The sequence below is a fragment of the Corticium candelabrum genome, chromosome 19 (assembly GCF_963422355.1).
Source record: "Corticium candelabrum chromosome 19, ooCorCand1.1, whole genome shotgun sequence".
In the NCBI taxonomy this organism is placed as follows: domain Eukaryota; kingdom Metazoa; phylum Porifera; class Homoscleromorpha; order Homosclerophorida; family Plakinidae; genus Corticium; species Corticium candelabrum.
Window position 1 is genome coordinate 1,816,617 of NC_085103.1, and position 22,273 is coordinate 1,838,889.

At 42.4% G+C, this 22,273-nt stretch overlaps 2 protein-coding genes across 2 annotated transcripts; both read left to right on the forward strand.

Annotated features, from left to right (window-relative positions):
• The first annotated feature begins 8,642 nt into the window (after positions 1–8,642).
• LOC134194532 (IgGFc-binding protein-like) lies at positions 8,643–11,301 on the forward strand. The gene is made up of 3 exons (XM_062663475.1): positions 8,643–8,676; positions 9,797–11,044; positions 11,114–11,301. The coding sequence occupies exons 1-3, from the start codon at positions 8,643–8,645 to the stop codon at positions 11,299–11,301; spliced, it is 1,470 nt and encodes a 489-aa protein (XP_062519459.1).
• Positions 11,302–11,773: 472 nt separating this feature from the next.
• Positions 11,774–16,018, forward strand: LOC134194533 (fibrillin-1-like; the record flags this gene model as incomplete). Its single annotated transcript, XM_062663476.1, has 6 exons — positions 11,774–11,903; positions 12,204–12,503; positions 12,565–12,867; positions 14,935–15,312; positions 15,375–15,548; positions 15,614–16,018. Coding segments are annotated over 6 exons (1,518 nt in total), but the record flags the coding sequence as incomplete, so codon positions are not given.
• Positions 16,019–22,273: the final 6,255 nt, after the last annotated feature.

Sequence of the window (22,273 nt, forward strand, 5' to 3'; positions counted from 1 at the left end):
GCTTTCTATATTAGATTGCACTGATATTAGTTTGCTGACTGTAGTGTTATAGAAAATTGTGTCCTATTAGACGTAATTTGTATTGCAGTGAACACAACTCAGCATTTATTTCTTGTGCTCGCGCCACTAATCTACTGCATACGGGAACACTGTTCTACCCCGGATTCAGTTAGTACGTAAACTATCTCTCCAATCTACTACAATCCTTCCCTCAACTATAGTCGCTGCTATAAGTCCAGTCTGTCCATCGTCGGAGTTGTCTTTCCCAGCTGTTTCGGTTAGTTGATCATCTGCTTGAATGGTTTCCGTTTGTGGTCGTTTAGCAGAATGTGGAAGAGGTGGTGCTTCTACATCCTGTTTGTATGACCCGGTTCCTTGCTCAGGGGTTCCTACTTTGCCTCCTGTTTTGCTCAGCAGTTGCGGTTCTCTGTGCCGGATTTGATCCTGATGCCTACGTATTATATCCTCTGTTCTTCCTATTGATATGTAAATTACAATGGCCCTGTCGCCTCCACTATATTGGCAGCATTCCACGCGGCTCCCTCGTTATGATTCCGAGCATAAACGGTATCTCCCGCTTGTAAAACTCTATCCCACGCCGTTCGATCATGGCCTTCCTTTTGCATCACCCGTTCCTCTAACCTTGGTTTGACCAAGTCCAGGCGAGTCTTGAGTTTTCGTTCAATGAAGAGTTCGGCTGGAGATACTCTCGAGGCGTTGTGTGGTTTGTTCGGTATGCAAACAAAAAAAAACGACTAATCCGCTCTTCCAAAGTATCTACTATCACTTTCTTCACTCCAGCCTTGAATTTCTAGGTGGCACGTTCTGATAAACCATTGGAAGCTGGGCGATATGGTGCAATTTTGATATGTTGGATGCCACTTTGCCTCATGAACTGTGAAACACACTGCTGGTAAAAGAACCCCGTTATCCTAGACTAACGTCTGGGAGTCTGTTGAACAAAAGCATTTCGCAGTTTAAGTAGCGCCAGAAAACCTGTAGACGCATGCCTTGTGTTGTAAACCTCAATCCACTTCGAGTGTGCATCCACTCTTACTAGAAACATCGACCCTAACAACTGTCCTGCACAGTCCGCGTGTACTCTTGACCATGGTTTTTGGACACTGCCTTGGGAGTAACGGCGCTGTAGGAGGGTTGGGGCGGATAATTTGGCATATTTCACATTTCCTGATCAGCTGTTCCACCTCTACGTTAATGCTTGGCCACCAAAACGTAAACCTTGCCAATCCTTCAACAATAGCAGTTTCCGAATGGGGATGATGAAGGTCTGTCAAGATCAGCGTGCGGCATGCAAGCGGTATCACAACCATGATTCCCCAAACTACACAGTCAGCCTCCACGGACAGTTCTTGACTCCTTATCTTATATGGTCGCACATCTTCTGCTACTTTTAGTGGCCAGCCTTCTCTAACCCATGGTCTCACTTGAGACAGTACTGTGTCGTTGGTGGTCCACCATGCAATCTGTGTAGATGTAAATGAATGTTTCTCCAGCTGTTCTAAAACGTAAAGTTTAGCCTTCGTCCGTCATGTATGGTGTGGTAGATCCTGTAGGGGCACTCGGATTAGTGAGTCAGTATTGCTGTACCTCTTCCCTGCTTAGTAGCGAAAGGTAAACTGATTTACCACCAATAGTGGCGCCCAACGTTGAATTCGTGCCGAAGCCGTCACTGGCATGCTCTGTCCTTCGCCAACCAGCCCCTTCAGTGGTTGGTAATCAGACAAAAGGTCAAAGTGTAGGCCATTAATATAACGGTGGAATTTTGAAATTCTAACACGATTGCAGCCCATTTACAGTCAATCTGTGAATAATTTTTCAGGTGCGGATAGCAATCTCGATGCAAACACAATAGGACATTCATTGCCATTTTCACGTCTGTGCGACAAAACGGCAACTAGTCCAAAAGGTGAGGCATTACATGCCGGCAACAGTGGTAACTTGGTATTGTAGTGTACCAGTACCCGAGAAGTTCTCAACAACCTTTTCGATTCCTGGAAAGCCTTTCCTTCGTCCTCTCACCGTTTTCATGTTTCTTCTTTCTGTAAAAGGACATGCAGCGGTGTCAACACTGTCGTGTCGCTCGATCTGGAAGGAACTTACTGTGGTAGGTCAGCATTCCAAGGTATGCCTTCAACTCTGATACTCCTCGTGGTATCGGTGAATCTCGAATGGCCCTCACCTTTATCTCCGTGGGGTGCAATCCATCCTTGTCGATTCGATGACCGAGATACAGCAGAATCCTTCACAAACTGATACTTTGTCTTTTTGTAATGTCAACCCAGTTTCCCTTAGTCTCTTCAAAACTTCTCTCAAGCTCTACAAGTGCTCAGCCTGACTCTTACCCGCTTTCAAGATATCGTCAAGGTATACCACGATGCCCGACATGTCTTTTAGCAAGCCTTCCATGATCCTCTAAAATATGGCGGGTGCAGAGGCTATTCCAAAAGGTAACCGGGGGTAACGAAACAGTCCTATATGCGTGTTAATGGTTGTCAGTTCTTGGGACTGTTCCTCTAGACGTAACTGGTGGTAACTTTAGTGCTTTTAAATTTCTATTGATACTATCATTTCTCCTCATTCTATATATATATATATATATATATATATATATATTATTTATATATTATAATTTGAAATATATAATTTGAAAGGCCAAATGATAACATGACGTCATTGTGACGTCAGTGGTCTATTTTGGTTCACTACGCACCTCCCACTTTGAAGACGAATATAGAGAGAGAAATTCATCTGCATTTGATCTCGCCAGTGTGTCTCTCAAACCGGTAAATGACTTCGTATTGTTCATTGAATCGTGATTGTGGCTGGAATAGAACACAATGTCACAAGAACAAGTACTTTGATGCGTCAAATAAGATATATCTCGAATCAAGTTCGTTAGCTGTACATGTTTGGTTGTTTAGTTGCAATGGACAGCTAAGAGTCCACACTCTCAGAATAGTGGACCAGCTGGGTAAATACCTTTCTAATAGATCGCCATTCATGCGGCTGATATTCTTCTTTGAACATAAATACGAAGACTGAGAGCCACATCATGTCGTAGCCATCAACAAAATGAATTGAGGGTGTGCTGACCTTGTATAGCAATTTTCCGCACATTCCGCTTGCACGGGCAATCGCCGGGGTCATCTTGGAACAAACACAAACCCGCAGAAATTGTGATTGACTTCGAAATTATCCAACACAGCCAGTTTAAACGTTATGGTCAGCCTTCCCTAACCCATGTTCTCACTTGAGACAGTACTGGGTCGTTGGTGGTCCACCATGCAATCTGTTTAGCTGTAAATGAAAGTTTCTCCATCTGTTCCAAAACGTAAAGCATTGCTTTAGGCTGGCATGTATGGTGTAATAAATCCGGTAGGGGCACTAGGATTAGTGCGTCAGCATTGCTGCGCCTCTTTCCTGCATAGTAGCGAAAGGTATACTGATATCCCGCCAATGGTAGCGCCCACCTTTGAATTCGTGCCGAAGCCGTCACTGGAATGCTTCGTCCTTCGCCAAGCAGTGCCTTCAGTGGTTGGTGATGAGACAAAAGTTCAAAGTGTCGGACATAGATCCAACGGTAAAAATTTGAATTTGCAAACACTATTGCAGCCTTCACGAAAAATCTGTGAATAATTTTGTCAGGTGCAGACACCAATCTCGATGCAACCGCAATTAGACGTTCATTCCCATTTCCAAGTTTGTGCGACAAAACGGCACCTAGTCCGAAAGGTAAGGTATTACATGCCAGCAACAGTGGTAACTTGGTACTGTAGTCTACCAGTACCCGAGAAGTTCTCAACAACCTTTTCGATCCTGGAAAGCCTTGTCTTCATCCTCTCACCGTTTCCATGTTTCTTCTTTCTGTGAAATGGCATGCAGTGGTGCCAAAACTGTTGTGTCGCTCGATCTGGAAGGAACTTACTGTAGTAGGTTAGCATTCCAAGGTGTGACTTCAACTCTGATAGTCCCTATGGTATCGGTGCATCTCGAATGACCTTCACCTTTATCTCCGTGGGGTAATCAATTTTTGTGGATTCGATGTCCTACATACACGACAGAATCCTTCACAAACTGACACTTTGTCTTTTCGTAATCTAAACTCAGTTTCGCTTAGTCTCTTCACAACTTCTCCCAAGTTCTCCAAGTGCTCAGTCTGACTCTTTCCCGTTATCAAGATATCGTCAAGGTATACCACAACAACCGACATGTCTTTTAGCAAGCCTTTCATGATCCTCTAAAATATGGCTAGTGCTGAGGCTATTACAAATGGTAACCGGGGGTAACGAAAAAGTCCTTTATGCGTGTTCATGGTTGTCAGTTCTTGGGACTGTTCCTCCAGACGTAACTGGTGGTATGCTCGGTTCAGGTCTAGTTTTGACAATGCTACCCATCCTGCTAACTGTGACAGCAAGTCATGTCCGAAAATGGGTGTCGGCCAACTTCCAATATGGGATTTACCGTTGTCTTTTAATCTCCACAAATCCATCCGGTTGCATTGGACTTCACCACTGCAACAGTTGGTGTGGCGCAATCTAAAATTTTCACTGGGCTAATAATACCTGCTGCTTGAAGCCTGAACAGCTCTTCTTCCACTTCTCTTTCAGTGCATATGGCACATTTCTTGTCTTATGAAACCGACATGCTGCTTATGACTTTGTGTTGAGTGTGGCTTGGATATCTTTCAACTCTCCAAGGTCAGCCAGAAAAACCTCTCGGTTCTCTTCTAACCGCTCCTGTAGGCTACTCTGTGTGTGTGTGTAGACTGAACAGTGCCTTCCAATCCACCTGTATGTGTCGTAATCAATCTCTACACAGCAAACTCCGTCCGTTTCCTTCCACCAAGTGTAACTCCAGTAGTTTGGACAAGCCTTGATAGTCCCCAACACTCTAATTACTCTGCCCCATTTGGTCTCAGTATGGGGTTCTCTCTCTAAGATGTGGAGGAGACAGTACCCACATTGTCTTCTATGTTGTGGCACTAATTACTGTCACCGTTGCTCTTGTGTCAATCTCCATAGTCAAGCATCTCCCATTTATTTCCATTTACGTCGTCAAAGCAACCGCTTTGGGTTTGCTTACAGGATACGTGTTTCAGCTTTCAAAGATTCTTCTTCGTCATCCGTTGCTCGTTCCACCTGATCTGTGGCTTGCGGTTTTGGCTGTGCTTTCTTAATGCGACTGCATTTCTTGCCTTGCCGTTTTGATCTGCAGACTTGACTATGGTGTCCCACTTTCTTGCATGCAAGACCTTTGACTTCTTTGAACCTGCATTCAGTAGGAAGTGTCCTGACCATTCACGGCGATACCAGGTTTTGTGCATTTGTGTTTGCATTCGGTGTTCCGCCGAGCCGCTGCTTCCTCCGCTTCTTCTGTCGTGTCAACAACTTTGGACGCCATTATCTACCGTGTACATTTTCCCGCCACTTTTGTAGCGCCGGCTATTTCCTAGGACCGCGCAAAAGACAGCTCATTTCACTGCTACAAACGCCGCTGCGTGCGCGCATCGTCCATATCACAAACTAAACGATCTCAGAACATCTCGTTCGGTGTCTCTCCATACTCGCAAAACTCGGATAATGCGCGCAAAGTGGACCCAAACTCTCACCCGTATGCCAGACTTTCAAATTGAATCACAGTCTCTGTACCATCACAAGGCTTGGGGCTGTAGTAGTTGAAAAAAGCTTCCATCAGATCTGTTAAAGACCTTTCTCTCGGTTTGACTGCAGACGTCAAGTTGCGCAGTAACCTGAACGTGCGTGCGCCGACTAATGAAAAAAGAATGCCCTCATTCTGGATCTCATCCGTGATGCCCCTGGCTTTGAAATAGCAAAACATTCCTTCCCCGTAATGCGGCCACATGTCGGGCTCCGCATAAAAAGACGTCTAGCCTGCAGAACGCTGACACTGGCATTGGTATGGCTGTCACCGTTCCACTCGCTGTGGCTTCGCCATCCTCGTCGCCAATGTAGTGTAAACAACTGAACATTTGCAGTGCTCGCTCCATTAATCTACCGCATCCAGGAACACTACTCTACCCCAGAATAGGTTACTATGCAACCTGTCTCTCTAATCTACTACAGTATAGTATAGAAATTCTGTGAATAGAGAGGTCTGACGGCAGCAGGATGTGTGATAGGCCAACATTTTCTAAGCTGACAGAGTATCATTAGAGGACCAACACAATCTTCTAGCTTCTTGTCATACATGCGCCCAAACCTTCAGGGAATGCACTCATTCACGGAGTCAAATTTCAACTCGCTCTGCTGGCTCGTGACCACAAGCACCCCCAGAGAATTAAGGTATCCGCAAATGGAAATAACCTATATTCAGGAGTAGAATGATCATCATTTTATCATCACATCATAGAAGCGGTGAACACGGCATCCTGGCAGCTGTTGCAAAAGCTGACTAATAAGGAGCAACTATTCGGATGAGCAGTGGATCGCGTTCAATCAATAAAGTATTCCTTCTTGATATAGCCCCATGTCAATCACTAATGGGCACATCGTCGTGGGAGTACGAATGAAAAATGACGTCTTAACTCAATATTCAAAAAGATATAACAGATGTCTGGAATGGGCTCTTTGATCGGACCCGCTTCTTTAGCAAGCTGAAAGCACAATGGCCTACCCAATACTCCCATGACGACAGGCAGTGCTCGGACACCATTGAAGAACCAAACCCATCCGAGTGATCGATCAAGTAGAACGCAATATTCTATAATGGCCGTTTTACTTGTAAATGGGTCAAGGGAGGATATCTGCTCAAAAATTCTAATCTGCACGAGACGCACACAAAAATATTACTAGTCATCGAGAAGGAAGGTAAATATTACAGTTGTATAAAAACACAAACCCCCTACTTCATGACCAGAGGCGATAAGAAAAACTCAATGTCTTCTACGATCATCTCTGTACGGATGAAGCGAGATCTTCTCGAGTGAAACATCCCAGAGTGTCAAAATATGGATCATCGAGTTATGCGAGTAAGTGAAGACAACAAAAAGCTAACCTTACAGAATATCTGCAAGTCCTTACGTAACCTATGTAGGGTTTGAAATACTTGTCGACAGATTTTTTTAACATACATGCCATCGTAGCAAGAGTATTCCAGTGCGACGGAAACCGAAAATCCTAATGGTTACTGAGTGGCCGATGGGGAATAGAAAAGAGGAACTAACTATTAACACTACTGCAGCTACTACTGAATTTATGCACCAGTCTCCACGACTGAAGATTACACAGTGCAACAATCTTCTGGACGCGCACAGAACACTTAGAGTGTGACAGCGACCACAATCAAATCAATGATATATCAAGGAGTGATAATGAGGAGCAGCTCAAACTGCATGCAATATCAAGCTGCCGTTATAGGAAATAAACATTACAACCACGTGGCATTAAGCAATGTCTTCCAATATGACAGTCATTCTAAATGCTACGTGGAAGGCAACATCAAAAGCGTCCAGTTCCTGTTAGCCACTCTCGACAGAATGATCAATGCAAAGAAGTCACAGTGAGCACAACCTAGACAACGAAAACCATCGTCTATCTCTAAGGAAAGCATATACATATCAAGGAGTATATGGACGAATGGATTCGATTCGACAAATCCTCACCACAACCTAAGAATGGCTGCTACAGCATGCTCAACGATGAAGGCATCACTTAAGCAGCTGCAGCTACGGCTACGAGCAAAACATTTGGTCGATCTATAGTTACAAGACCATGGGCGACTCTCGTGATCTCTAATTTGGAATGGATGTATTGCTCCTGTCTGATGTATTAGGAATTTCAGAGAGTACTACCGATTGATATCGGACTCTCTGCTACCATGGTCCCGGACAATCGCTGTATCAAATGCTGAAACGTTCAAACATTGACATGGAGATTGCGGTGGAATACAGTATGCATCTGTTCGGTAAGGACGGCATGCGAGATAGCATCTTTCTAATCTCTCGACGAGATGCCAGAGCTAATAATTGCACATGAATTGGTATGATTGCATTGCAACAACTCTACTAACTACGCCTTGTACTTAGATGCCAACAATCTAATCGGATAAGCAAAATCGAGTCGCCGTGGCTTTACCACGGAAGGTCCAAATCGATCGGTAGGATTTCTCAAACCTGTAGGAGGTCGTGAATCATCCCGTCGACGACGAAAAGGCCACTCCTTGGAAGTCGATCTTGAATACCCGAAAGACTAACACGACGCACACAACGACTGCTCACTGGCACCCGCATCCACCACAGCAGCTTTCCAAAGAATAGATGTTGCATGAGATGTCGCACTACCAACGAAACTTACCTCGGGAGGTTCATTTTTATTCGGATCAATCGAATGAAGTGCAACTTAGTGCCTAATCTCCAAAATAGGAAGAAGACTATTCTCCACTATAGGAACCTACAGTATAGAGTAAAGCCGAAAGCTAGAACTACTGTTAGCTAATATCCAGATACGGCACGACTGGATTACAGTTTCTGTATGGCCTCATAAATCGACAACACAGGCTACGCATGCGTTTTCGTTTCCTTCATCAGAGCCATTCGCTAATATCGTGTATGGTTTGAGACTGCAAGTAAATAGATAAATATATATTGGCAATGAATGCATGTTATGGCCTACACAGGCAACTTTCAATCTCGAAAAGGTAAGAAGAAAGAGGGGTGTCTTCCTTGGTAGGTTATTATATAGTCATTTGCTGCAAGTGGAATCGTTCAGAGGGTTCGTTAAAACAAGATGATTACCCGAATATAATTAATTCTCTACAGTGCGTTTCACAAGTTCAACATTGTGCCATACCAGTAACCACGGAGAGAGAAATTTGCGATAGCACAATTTGATCAGCCTGAAATATGTATTAAAGTGAAAAGCATCAAAAATGTTGAAGTGCAATGCAGTAGATTCAGTGTTTTGGGACGCCTAAATCAGTGCTGTTACGTTACACATGTTTAATCCTTTTATGTGCGTTATGCAATACATTGCACACAAGAGTCTACACAGTCTTGTGTGGAATCTATCGGTAATGAGATTGACAATCATTTGTCATTGGTCGACATGTTCACTGCAGCATTTTTAATTATGGTAATTTTCTCGGAAACATTAACAGCGAACATAGCAAACTCGAACGCGTGGAGATTGTTTCCTTGCGGTAACATTAACATGAAAACAAAGAATGATAAGAGACAAATTGTACCAAGAAAACGGGAGAGTCTATCCTAAATACCGTCAAAAGAGGTACTAGAGTACCATAACTGATAGTACCGTACGTTTTAGAGTTATAGAAAAGCTTTTGAAGAAATAATTAGTAAATTTATTAAACCAGACTAAAAATGACAAAAATTGAAAATAATTTCAACTTTAAATGGGGATTGTTTCTAAATCTGAAGAAACCAGAGTATAACCTCTCCTTAGAAAGCTGCCTCTACACAAAGAGAGAGAGAGAGAGAGAGAGAGAGAGAGAGCTATCATTACAAGCAGAATAAAAAGAAAAATGATAAATGACTCTTAATGTTATTGTCCGTCAATTGGTTTACCTATCGCTTTGTTTGAAATTCTAGTGGCTTGAGTAGAAAAAGAATTGCTTTTGCATAATTTTTTGAAATTTATCCAATCAACAGAGCCGATGTGACATAACAACGACCATGCAAATGGTCTTTGTTTCCTCTTTCTGTTTCGCACTTAAAGCATCCAAAATATATTCGTGAATTTAAACTCGCTGCATCAACGAAATAGTTACTACATCTTATTGATATATTGTTGGTATACAGGTGAAACGAATTTTGATCGCATTTCTGGCAGTGTCCACGCTTGCAAAAACAACACTTTGCTGCAAGCTGCTGCTGCCAATTACTGCAATTTCATCCAGGAGACAGCAGGTCCCTACTCAGCATGTCATTCCTTCGTCAATCCGACAGAAAGTTTTGATGCCTGCATGTCTGATTTCTGCAACTGTAAGAAAGAGAAACACAGCGATTGTGCCTGCAGTGCGGCTAAAGATTACGAGAAGCAATGCTTAGCCAAAGGAGTGATTGCATTCAGGTCAATCGTCGATGCCTGCGGCGTATGCGGTGGGGACGGCACCTCTTGCAGCCAAAAATACTCTACGTGCACCGTTTTCAGCAGCCCGCTAGCCTCGGTCAATGGAAAAAAGCAGAAATTTACAACGTTCGACTGCTTATTGCACAAATTTCAAGGTTCTTGCGAATACGTTTTGGCACGTGACTGCACTGATGGCTTGTTTGATATCCACATTGAGAATGACTGTCCTTTTCCAAATGGCATCCGTACTACTTGGACAAAAGGCATTGCTATTCGTACACGTCAGCTCGGCGTGGTTAAAGCTCTTCTTTCTTACAAAGAAACCAAAGTCTATATGAACGATAGTCTTTTAAGTTGGCCATCAACAAATTATGGAGCCGACGGTTCTCGAATTCTCTTGTTCACTGAAGTAATGGAAGACAAAGTTGAGATCGTTTTGGCAAGCATAGATGTCAGGATATCAGTGATTGATCAACATCAAATAGTTGTATCTATTCCAAGATCATTTATTAATAAAACTTGCGGCTTGTGTGGTAACTACAATGGCAACCCAGAGGACGACCTCATGCTGACCAATGGAAAGTCGCTGCCAGTCAGTAACGTAGACGGTTCTACGTCCGCTATGTCTGTCTCTAACTATCTCACGTTTGGTACCAACTGGACTGCACAGGGCAAGGACAGACTACTCTTAAGCCCGAGCGACACTTGTGGTAAGCTCATCCATGTATCCTATTGCGATCAACTGTTGGATCGCAGAGAAACAGTCGAAAAATTTTGCGAAGTTATTATTGATCCGAAAGGACCATTTGCTGAAGCTCACAGTTACACCGATCCAGAGACAGCGTACAAGCAATGTGTACTGAGCGGCTGCGCGCATGATGGAGATAAAAAATATGCATGTTCAGCAATCTTATCATACCGAGATCAATGTCAAAGATGCAACAAAAATTTCCTTAGACCCGTCGTGCCAGATTGCGGTGAGTGTATAGTCAATCTTCATAGTGTATTTGCTCTAAATATGTTTAACGATTTTCCACTGATAATAGAAATATCATGTAGCAATCTTACTACACCAGCGGATGGTTCCAAAAAAGGCAGCTGGAATTCTTTTAAAGACATAATAACATTTTCTTGCAACAACGGATTTACTTTATCTGGATCAACTTTCCGTCAATGTCAGGCAAACGGCAGATGGACCGGTTCTCCTGCAGTCTGTACTGGTAAGATATCGTAACGATGAAGGAATATTTTGTATACTTGTAATTTTTACATTGCAGACGTAGATGAGTGTGCGACGGAGACGACTAACTGTGACTCTAATGCTGTTTGCATAAACACGCGCGGATCCTTCCAGTGTAAATGCAACCCATGCTACAGTGGTGACGGAACGACATGCACACGTACGAAGTCTGAGCTTTACTGTGCACATATAGCGAATTAGAATATATTTGCAGGATTGAAGTGCCCTGTTCTGGTGCCTCCAACGGCCGGAAGGCTTACTGCTAGCAGTTCTAATATGTGCGGAAAGAACTCGACGTTTGAATGCGAGGTAGGCTATCGTTTGGTCGGATCGTCTTCTCTGCAATGCGGCAAGGACTCGCTCTGGTCTGGAACGAAACCGGTCTGCAATGGTACAGTCGAATAATTGTGGAAATGCAATTAATCACGTCGTCGATTGAATGATTGCTCTCTTAAACTGCATTTAAATTGCAGATATCGATGAATGTGTACAGGCTACGGACAATTGCGATTCCAACGCTGAGTGCAACAACACGGTCGGATCATTCACTTGCACTTGTCATGCTTGCTACAGCGGAGACGGCATTAATTGCACGAGTAAGCAGAGTTACGTGTCACGCCATCATGCTATATAGTTTACAAAGGGTTTATACATTCTTAGGAACGTCGTGTGCTGTTTTGGAGCCTCTAGAGAATGGGAGCATTTCTGGTGAGACGAATTTGTGCGGAGAAAATGTGACGTTTGCTTGTAACGATGGCTATCGCTTGTCGGGATCCTCCTCGAGACAATGCGGCATAAACTCACTGTGGTCTGGAACCATATCGTTCTGCAGTGGTATTAAACAACACAGTAAACATTATCTGATTAAAAGGTAGCAATGTGAATTTATAATGTAGATATTAATGAGTGCACCGAAGGCTCTCATGATTGTGCTCAAAGGGGGGGAATTTGCGCTAACACACCAGGCGGATATAATTGCTCGTGTGACCAATGCTATAATGGCGACGGCAGATCTTGCTCTCTAATTACTTGCGAAAATCTTACAGCGCCGTCTAATGGGGCAATAAGCGGGGATGGGACAGTGTGTGGTTCCAGAGTGGCCTATTCGTGTACCTCTGGATATCGGCTAAAGGGAGACAGTTTGAGAGAATGTAAACGGGACGGCTCATGGAGTGGAAAGGAGCCTGAGTGTGCAGGTCGGCAGTGTACCAAAGCAAAATTCGTGTCTTTTCATTTTTTGCGTTTTTTTGAATGTAGATGTCAACGAATGCAAGGAGAAGACACATAACTGTGACACCGCCAATGGTGTCTGCTCTAACACCGGCGGGAGTTATAAATGCTCGTGCAAAAAATGCTACACTCTGAACGGCGTTTCTTGTGAGTTACTTCATTGTTCCAATTTGTCAGCTCCAATTCATGGAAGATTATCGTCATTGGATACGGGTTGTGGGAGCGTCGTCTCGTTCTCCTGCTTAGATGGTTTTGCCCGTTCAAGTGGCTCACAAAAGCGAAAGTGTAATCCGAAGGGAAGGTGGTCTGGCAAATCTCTCTTGTGCAAAGGTTGGCTCTATTTAACCTAATTAACTGAATTAATGACTAATATAATAATTCGAATCTCTATATCTATATCAAAGCTGCTCCGCACGCCTGTCCGACAGTGTCTGGCAATTTTTTTGGTTGGCTTAGGGTGAGCGTGGGTGTGGGCAGGTACGCGTTCCGTGTGACAACTAAACACACCAAGGCGACTGATAGAACGCATTGGGCAGGGGTGTCTGCTCAGCTGTGTATGTTTCTGCCTGACTGCCTGACTGTCTGTTTGCCTGCCTACTTGCCTGCTTGCCTGCATGACTTCCACTTGCCCCTTTGTCAGTCTCTCTCTCTATCCGTCCGTCCGTCCGTCCGTCCGTCCGTCCGTCCGTCTGTCTGTCTGTCTTCATGTCTGGCTGTCTGGCTGCATGTATGTACGTATGTACTATGTATGTATGTATGTATGTATGTATGTATGTATGTATGTATGTATGTATGTATGTATGTATGAATGTATATTTGTCTGTCTGTTTGTATGTCTGTATGTTTAGCTGGCTGTCCACCTTAGTAGTCCAACGAACACCAAGGCAGTAAACAAAACACTAAAGGATATAGCTAACAGCTGCTCAGGATACGACTCAAACTCTACATTTCCACAACTAGAGAGTCTACTGGGTTTTGTTGCAATTACTTTAGCATTGCAACGCTGAAGAGCAACTGAGCAGCACTGTCTTCAGAAAGCTTTGAAGTCAGTCGTTTCTGCTCATTTCATCCACAAATAACTCAGACAACTCCAGAAGAAACTTCTGAGCTCGCCACCCCTAAGGCCGAAAGGCTCAAAGGCTAGTGGAGTGCACTTGATAATATTGCCAAAGGCATCCATTTTATTGTTCCATATAAAAAATAGTCGGTTTTCCCTTTTTGATGCAGCAAATCCACCAACCTCAGAGGTTTGGGAGATAATCTCTCCATTTCATGGATAAGCCAAAGATAGTCTGTCTGTCTGTCTGCCTCTTTGCCTGTATCCATGTCTAATTGTCTGTATCCCTGTCCGTTTGTACCTCAACTAGGCAAAAACGGCTTTGCCACTCATCAAGACGCCATGCTCTAAAACAGCGTTCAACACCCTATTGCAAATACGTTTCTCGGTTTCCGGATAAAAGGCTTTCTAAATGCTGTTACTGTTGGTTTGCGCCATAAATTGTGCATGACAAACCAATGAGTTGAAGATCAACGTCCGATGGGAAATGAAAGAGCCGTCTGCTTCTGGTGGAAGCGTCCAGCAACGCTCATCTGGGTTTGAGTGATGCCATGTCAGCATTTTGACATCACTTAAGTAAACATTGAGAAAAGGTGCAAACTAGAGTATTTCATATTTTATTAAAGATCAGATTAACAATTTCCTGTGTCAAGGCGCAGGGAACGGCAAAGCAGGGTGGGCCAGGTGAAACTTCGCATAGCCAACTTTTGAAAACGTCACTTCCGGACACGGATTAGTTCAAGTGATTAAATAAATTAGGACTGTTTGCAATTAAATTAATGTATTTAGGGCTTGTTCATGCACACAAGAGATGGCCCACCCTACACCTGGAGTGCTCTGCCAGTCAAAGGGTGCCACCACGCCTACAAATGATGAGCTATAGCCCGACCTAGCTCATATGACACGCTACACTCTGGGGATGCATACATGGCCTCTCTAATATTGGTAGGTGTTGACTCTTAGATGCTATACTGTTTCTCATAAAAGTTAAACCCTAGTTACAGGCATCTCCAAAGTTGGGGGTCCAGCGACAACCTAGGCACAAGTGGCTGTTGGTTTGTAGACGAAATTGTGCGCATATGTAACGCCATAGAACATACTTGATGCATGCTATGTTGGTACCAGTACATCTTGGTACCAGTAGACGTATGCATGTGTCTAGAACAGCGGCCCGTTCAAGAAAGGTGAGGCTAGGGGTCCTTGGGTTCCGCTGAATCCAACACTGCCTCAAGTTCAACGCTGTTTGAAAAACACGGTTCCGTCACTGCGTTACTACATAATAAGAAGTAATGGAATAGTTCCTGCGTAATACGCATACGTCATTATAAAATGTTTTCCAGATATTAACGAGTGCTCTAAAGGCCACGATTGTGACAAGGTAAAAGGATCATGCAAGAATACGATCGGCAGTTATCAGTGCTCTTGCAAACCCGGATTCTTCGGGGATGGTCGGAAATGTAGCGACACTTATACTGTTGAGGGACGCGTAATAGATGCTTCGGATGGCTCGGCTATTAGGACAGCGCGCGTTTTTCTGGGAAATCGATTGAAGACAACAAATACCAACGGTTTCTTCTCCTTCCGTAATGTTCCCGGCCTTACTTTCATACTGAACGCATCAGCAAATGGATATGTTTCTAATACTAAAGAGATCAATGTGACTAGCGATATTGGAAGAGGCATCGCAGATATCATACTCGTTAAAGTACTAAAATCAGGTCAAAAATTTCAACTAAGTTTTAGTCATATTTATATTCATGACACGTTGGAATGTGATCAGGTACCTGGAAGATTGTGGTCACATGGGGTGAGGAGCCTCGTGATCTCGATGCCTACTTGAAACTCCCTGACGGCCGTCAAATCAGTTACTTCGAGAGAGAGTTCCAGTCCGAAAATTCCAGCGTCATCTTGGATATCGACGACACTAGTCGATTTGGGCCTGAAACGATTACAAGTAGAAAAAGCGATGCTATATGATGTACATTGTATCATAATATAATACATAATTTTCATTTTTAGTCAATGAAGGAAGTCAGTCTGGCATATACAGACACTATGTTAATGCCTATACTGCAGATTTTAGTAGAGGACAAGGGACTGCAGAGCTATACAATGGAAATTCTAAAGTGGCAACACTGACATCTCCATTGGGTAAAGAGAAATACTGGGTAACGTTTCTAATCGATACAGGAATCAAAAAGTTCACGATTATTAATAAGCTGACCAACTTTCCCGACACGGAAGAAAAATAACTTGTCACTCAATCTTCGAACTTGATAGATGTTTCTTTAAAAGTTGCGATTGTATGTGATGTATTGAGTAGCTCGGCGCGGTGCTACTAGTAGTAGTAGTTGTCGTAAGTCTTCAATAATGCCGAGACCAGGTATCTGTTTTTCTTCTCTCTTCGTTAAACGTAAGGGTTACAAAAGTGTAACACACACTGTGCAGGTCAATGGATGATATTAGACAAGAATTTCAGTTTACTGATTCTGAGTAACACACGGATATTACTGCACTTGGCAGCAGTAAAATTTATGTTGTCGTCTCAGAAAATCATTCTCTCGTTCATAATATTCCATACATATCTAATTCATAAAGTGAAATTGTCCAGGTTAAGCTCATGATAGCCGTCAAGCTTTGACGTCACACCATGTAGAATGTTTGCTATAGGCATTCTGACAAAAGCTCCGTTTTTTACTGATGTTTTCTCGTCTCTTCACATGCCACCAATCCTTTAAAACATGTTATAAGATATAGGCTCAATTGTCCATTCAATCCTCCCACTATATGCATGAGAGTGATACTACTGTCCTAACAAACTACAAATAGACAGCAGAAGACACTTTCATTTCTGCGTAATATAGCACAGAAACAGTCCCTTTTTCCCTTTTAGAGTTTCTTTGCTTAGCATAAAGACAACGTTTGAATTGCTACGTGAAATGGACGGCTTTCAAGATTCAGGATTCAAGACAGCAGAATGCTAAAGAACTTACATCTACGCGCACGTATATGCAAGGGTATATAGATGGGCATGCTTCCGCTGTTCCCCAAACCAACAATTGGTAATTACCACTGTGTTCAAGTCAAAATTTAAGCGGCACGAACAGCTCTGACTAGATTGTGTCTTGCGATCTAGCTAGATGCACTGTAGGCATGATCTGCAGTCATTACATGCTCTCTGCATCTTTGAAAACTGAGCAACCGCGGAAGTCCTCAGAATCGACTTACGCACAAATCTCCCTTATTGAGACATCCCATGTCCAGACACCTCTAGTGGACACTTCATCCAATGACGTCAACGCCCGGGGTAATTAAATGTTAAGGAAATTGAAAGGAATTTTTGCATAGATAAGCTGCAGAAAAATACTGATAGTTGCCATGTCAACCATTTTCAACCTCTGGAAAGACCAATTTTTACTGATTTCCAATCTTTAAATCTGAGAAACAGAAGGTAGTGAAACATTTCTTTGAGATACATGCATGTCCAACCTAAAATAGGGTTTGTACCATGGTGTCCGTATCACAAATACTTAAAGGTTTGGGTCTACAAATTTAATGCCTCTGCCAATGTATACATTATCAAGGGCGTAACTAACCATTAAATTTTACCAAGGCACCTTGTTAATATCAACTTCCAAAAGTGTTGTTAATGTCCATCACGCGACAGTCAACGAAGACTTACAGACTAGAAACAAATAACCAAGTCTATGATTATCTACATGTATACTATCAAATCGCCTAATGTTCTCTTTGTTGATTTTGAAGCCTTCTGGTTACGCATGGAGAGATCAAAGAGTTTTATTGGACTCACGAAATTGAATGCTTTCAACTGCTACCTCCCTCTTTTCAACTAAATTTGCCTTATGCCTAGCTATATGTGCCTGGTTATGTAGCTATTTGCGTTACACATATTGGAGCATGTTAAAAATTATTTTCCAACCTTCCAAACAAGTTAAGTTAATAGCCGTCTAAGTATGTTGCAGGAACAAGAAAGAAGTGGTATCGACATCAATGTTACAATGAACAACAAAGTTGGTAGGTAGGAGCTCTGTATAGAATCTGGCAAATACTGAGTTTTTGAAGTAGGAATAGATTGAAAAATGGTAACATGACACCATACTGCATTGGTGATTCTGATATCATGTACTTATGCAAACACTATTCGCAGCAAGTGAATAGGGAGGGCTTGGACTTACTCCCCTTCCAACGTCATCTGCAACAAACAATTCCATACTGCAGCCAGGATTCTTCATAAAAATGTGACCCTTTCCTACACAACTTAGAAGCTCGATTGCTTCTGCCACTTGCATCAAATCATCTCACCAGACTGACTTCTGTGTTTGTGCGTGTGAGCATGCGTGCGATCGTGTTTGTGCGTAGATCAGATGCCAAGTACGTCTCCATTGTAAGCTCCCGTAACACATTTGCAATTATGCATATGTAGCTAAGTCTTTGAAGGCTGCATTCTGTTGGTATATAGCAAAAAGTAGTTCCAGATCTTTTATAGTAGATCACCAATTTTGGTCATGCAAACAAATATTTAGTTCTTCTTTTTTTGCACAAGAGAATGACATTAAACAGTGGCAATGACCAAATTCAAAAAAGAAGAGGAGAAAGATACAGAAGGAGAAATTGTTTTGACTGTTGATACATGGAATGTGAAGACACTGGTTGAGTCTACAGAAGATGAACAAGTGTGTAGGAGGAGACTTGCTGAAACGAGTAATAATCTTGGTAGTTGATACCAAGACGCTTGACCCTGCTGTGAGGGAGTTAGAGATATGGACCAGGAGTGTCTGCTGACTGTATTCAAGAGACCACGCGTGGTTTGGCAATAACGTGTGGACAACAGGTGAATACATCCTTTTACATTCTGGACGTCCATTGCCAAGTACTGACAAAATTATGAGGGTACGTGAGAAATAAAGGAGTTCAAATTGCTCTAGACAAAGCAGCAGCGGAGCTTGAAAGAACGCAGGAGACTTGTGAAAGGGTGAGCTCTAGAGTAATAATGGCACGGTTAATTAATGTGGTTAAATCAGAGAGAAGATGGCATAGAAGAGGAAAGACTTATGTGTCCGTTGTCTGTACTTACGCCCTTAATGCCAACGCTCAACCTAGCACTAATTAAACAGAAATTCTACTCAGACCTGCAGATATTATTGACCAATTCCACAGGCAACTATACTAGTGATTTTGGGTGATTTAAACTCACGGGTGGGTGTACTAAAACAAGCAAGTGATGTATACACATGGCAGAAAGACCAAAGAAGATATGCTAAGAATGAGCGCAATTGAGCAGGAGTTGAGTTTACGAAGTTTTGTGCTGTCAATGCATGAAATTTCCATCATAAACACTTGGTTTCAAAAGGAGATACAACAGGACTTTTGGAGACATCCTGCAAAAAAGAATTTCACATGAGTTTGTTGTATTAAATGCCAGGCAGAGAGGTCACTGTAGAAATGTACGAGTTATGCGAGGAGCCAATTGTTGGACAGACCAAAGGCTACATAGTAAGAGCACAATTGAACATTGTGACTCCAATCTTTAGAAGTGGTGTAGAGCTGTACACCATTTGCACTACATGAGCTTGCTCTTAAGATCAGAGGAATTCATTGGTACCACAAAATGTTTGAGCATTGCGCTAACAGCATAGACCACACAAGGATGAAGATACACGTAAGACCATGTGGACCACTCTTAAGGATTGCATTGTGACTGCAGCTAATGAAGATTTGGGTAGTTGAAAGAGAAAACAACCAGAGTGGCTTCAAGAAAGCTCTGACATCATTGATACCTTTAGCAGAAGACAAGGACAAAACACAGCAGAGAGCACTACAATCAAACACGAGAGCAAACCAAAAGAAAATCAGGAGACAACCGAGAGTTGTGAAGAAAACATCCAAAGCTGTTGTACAAGATTACCATACAAAGTGGGCCAGAATTAGATGATTACAGAAGTTTGACACACGGTAACGACGAGTTGACTAACAAGTGGAGACAACAATTCTTGAAGGTCCTCAATGTTACATTAGAGCATATAGGTACGAACTGTTTGCACGTAGAATTACTCACCAACTGCCAAAGAACTATCACAAGCCTTTAGTCATTTCAAAAAAGGAAGGCAAAAGGATGTCTGGCATTCTCCCATAATTAGTACATCATGGAGATTGTGAGTTGGAAGATAGAATATTGAAGACAATAGAACAGGTATAGAAGAGAAGAGGTGCAGTATATGATTGAAAAGATAGTGTGATTATTCCAATTCCAAAGAAGGATGATTTTAGATGATATGACCATTGGCGTGCAATAGGTCTGTTGGATGTGGTAGAGAAAGAAATGGCAAGAAGAGTGAAGAAGAGATTAATGAATTTACTGATACTATCTTACCACAGTCAATGTGTAGGAAAAGCTGTGGCTGTGTAAATATAATCTCTGCTACTAGACAGCGTGTGCAGAAACTTGAAAGCATAATATGACACATTGTACATGTCATTTGTTGACTAAAATAGAATAGGCTTATGATTCTGTGGCAAAAGGAGCATTGTGGAAAGTCCTGGAGAAGTGTGGCATGCGACCAAGGCTGCTGCAACAAAAGTCAATTCACGAGAGAACGCATGACAAAGTAAGAGTAGACTCTCATATAACAGAAAAGGTTGAACTTCGGAATGAAATCAGACAGGGATGCACTTTGGCACATATACTCTTCTATGGCTGTTGTAGTTAAGTGAACTGAAAGGTATGAAGAATTGGGAGTAAATGTACTGCATAAGGATTCGAGAAAACTAGTGGGCAACAGGTCTGTTAAATATAGAATAAAGGAAGTGAAAGTTAATGGGACACAGATTGCAGATGATGCAGCACTGTATGCAACATTTAAACTGCATTTGAGTCAGCAGCAGTAGGATGTGAGGAAGTGGCAAGCGACTTTGGATTTCACATGAGTGTGAAGAAGATAAAAGGAATGGCAGCTGGCCAAGAGGTTGATCTCGCTGTGACATCAGAGCAAGAGAAAGGTGGAAGTCTGGATATTGTAGATAACTTTGCGTATCTTGGTTCTAACATCTCTAGTAATGAAGAAATCATGATAGAAATAGACTGTAGGATTGCTAAAGCATATCGAGCCTTGGATGCCTGCTGAGATCCAAATTCTAAAAAGAAACCTATCTGTAGCAACATAGCGACCAGTCCATCGAGCAGTATAGTATTGTCAGTCCTGCTATATAAGGCAAAGATCTGGCACTGAAAGCGAAAGTAAAACACTTGAACTCATGCAATTATTTTTGTGTGAGAGCTATCTTAGGCGTGACAAGATCCAAAAAGTAAAAGGAGACAATATCAATCAGAATTTTAGTATCAACATTTGGCATGCAGGAAGTCATATCTGATCTGATTATGACACAGCCACTCAAATTGCTGGCACGGGTGGGTCATATGGATGAAAAGAGGCTGTCGAAAAAGTTATATGAGAGTTGAGAAAAGAGAGACTATGTAATGGATTCATGATGGAGTGAAGAGAAAGAGAGATGTTGTTAAATCAGGCATGCAAGCTATTGGTAGACGTGGGAGATAGGTGGTGCAAGATGTGCCAAAACCGAGAAGACTGGTTCAAGCTTTGTGGCAAACGAAGGGAAAGTGTCAAAGATCAGGCAGAGATATGAATGTCCAATCAATGCCAGTCTCAATTAAGTAGTTTTCATGTACATGTGGGAAAAGCTTAATTCGTCAACAAGGAGACCTAGCTAACTAAACATAAGCGTTTCCATGGTCGTTGATTTTTGACAGTGAATTGCGATCGATTCTGGGTATACTCAGAACACCGTTATCATGTTCTTTGCAACTTAGGCGGGACCAAGGTTCAAATGTGTGTGTGTGTGTGTGTGTGTGTGTGTGTGTGTGTGTGTGTGTGTGTGTGTGTGTGTGTGTGTGTGTGTGTGTGTGTGTGCGTGTGTGTGTGTGTGTGGAGCAAATGTTAAGTCCCGTATGTGATGATCTCTGGCAACACATTTGCAATTTTGCATACGTGGCGAAATATTGGCAAACTCCTGTCAATGTATCGTGAGGAGTAGTTCCAGACTTTGAGAGCAGTTCACCAATTTTGGTCATGCAAACCAGAATTTCATTCATCTTTTTTGCACAAGAGAATGACACTAAACAGTAGGTGAAGGAAACCAAAGTAGACACAATCGTTTCTGTGGTCGATAATTTTTGACTGTCAATTACAATTGATTCTAGGTATACTCAAACACCGCTATTATGTTGCTTTGCAACATGGGCGGCTCCTAAGGTCCAAGGTTCTAAGGTTCAAGGCGTGTGTGTGGTGTGTGTGTGTGTGTGTGTGTGTGTGTGTGTGTGTGTGTGTGTGTGTGTGTGTGTGTGTGTGTGTGTGTGTGTGTGTGTGTGTGTGTGTGTGGTGTCTGACCTATTTAGTGTACTTCTGAATACATTGCTTGCTGTACACTGTGCAAAATAACAGTTTCAGTAAATTCTCTTTGTAATATGCCGTATTACAAGATGTACGTTGCTGATTGAAGTGTAAGTATATAGACTCGGCAAACTGCTGTTAATTAATCAGCATTTCTACAGATCAAGCAAAGAGTAGTCATATATATATATATATATATATATATATATATATATATATATATATATATATATAGATAGATAGATAGATAGAT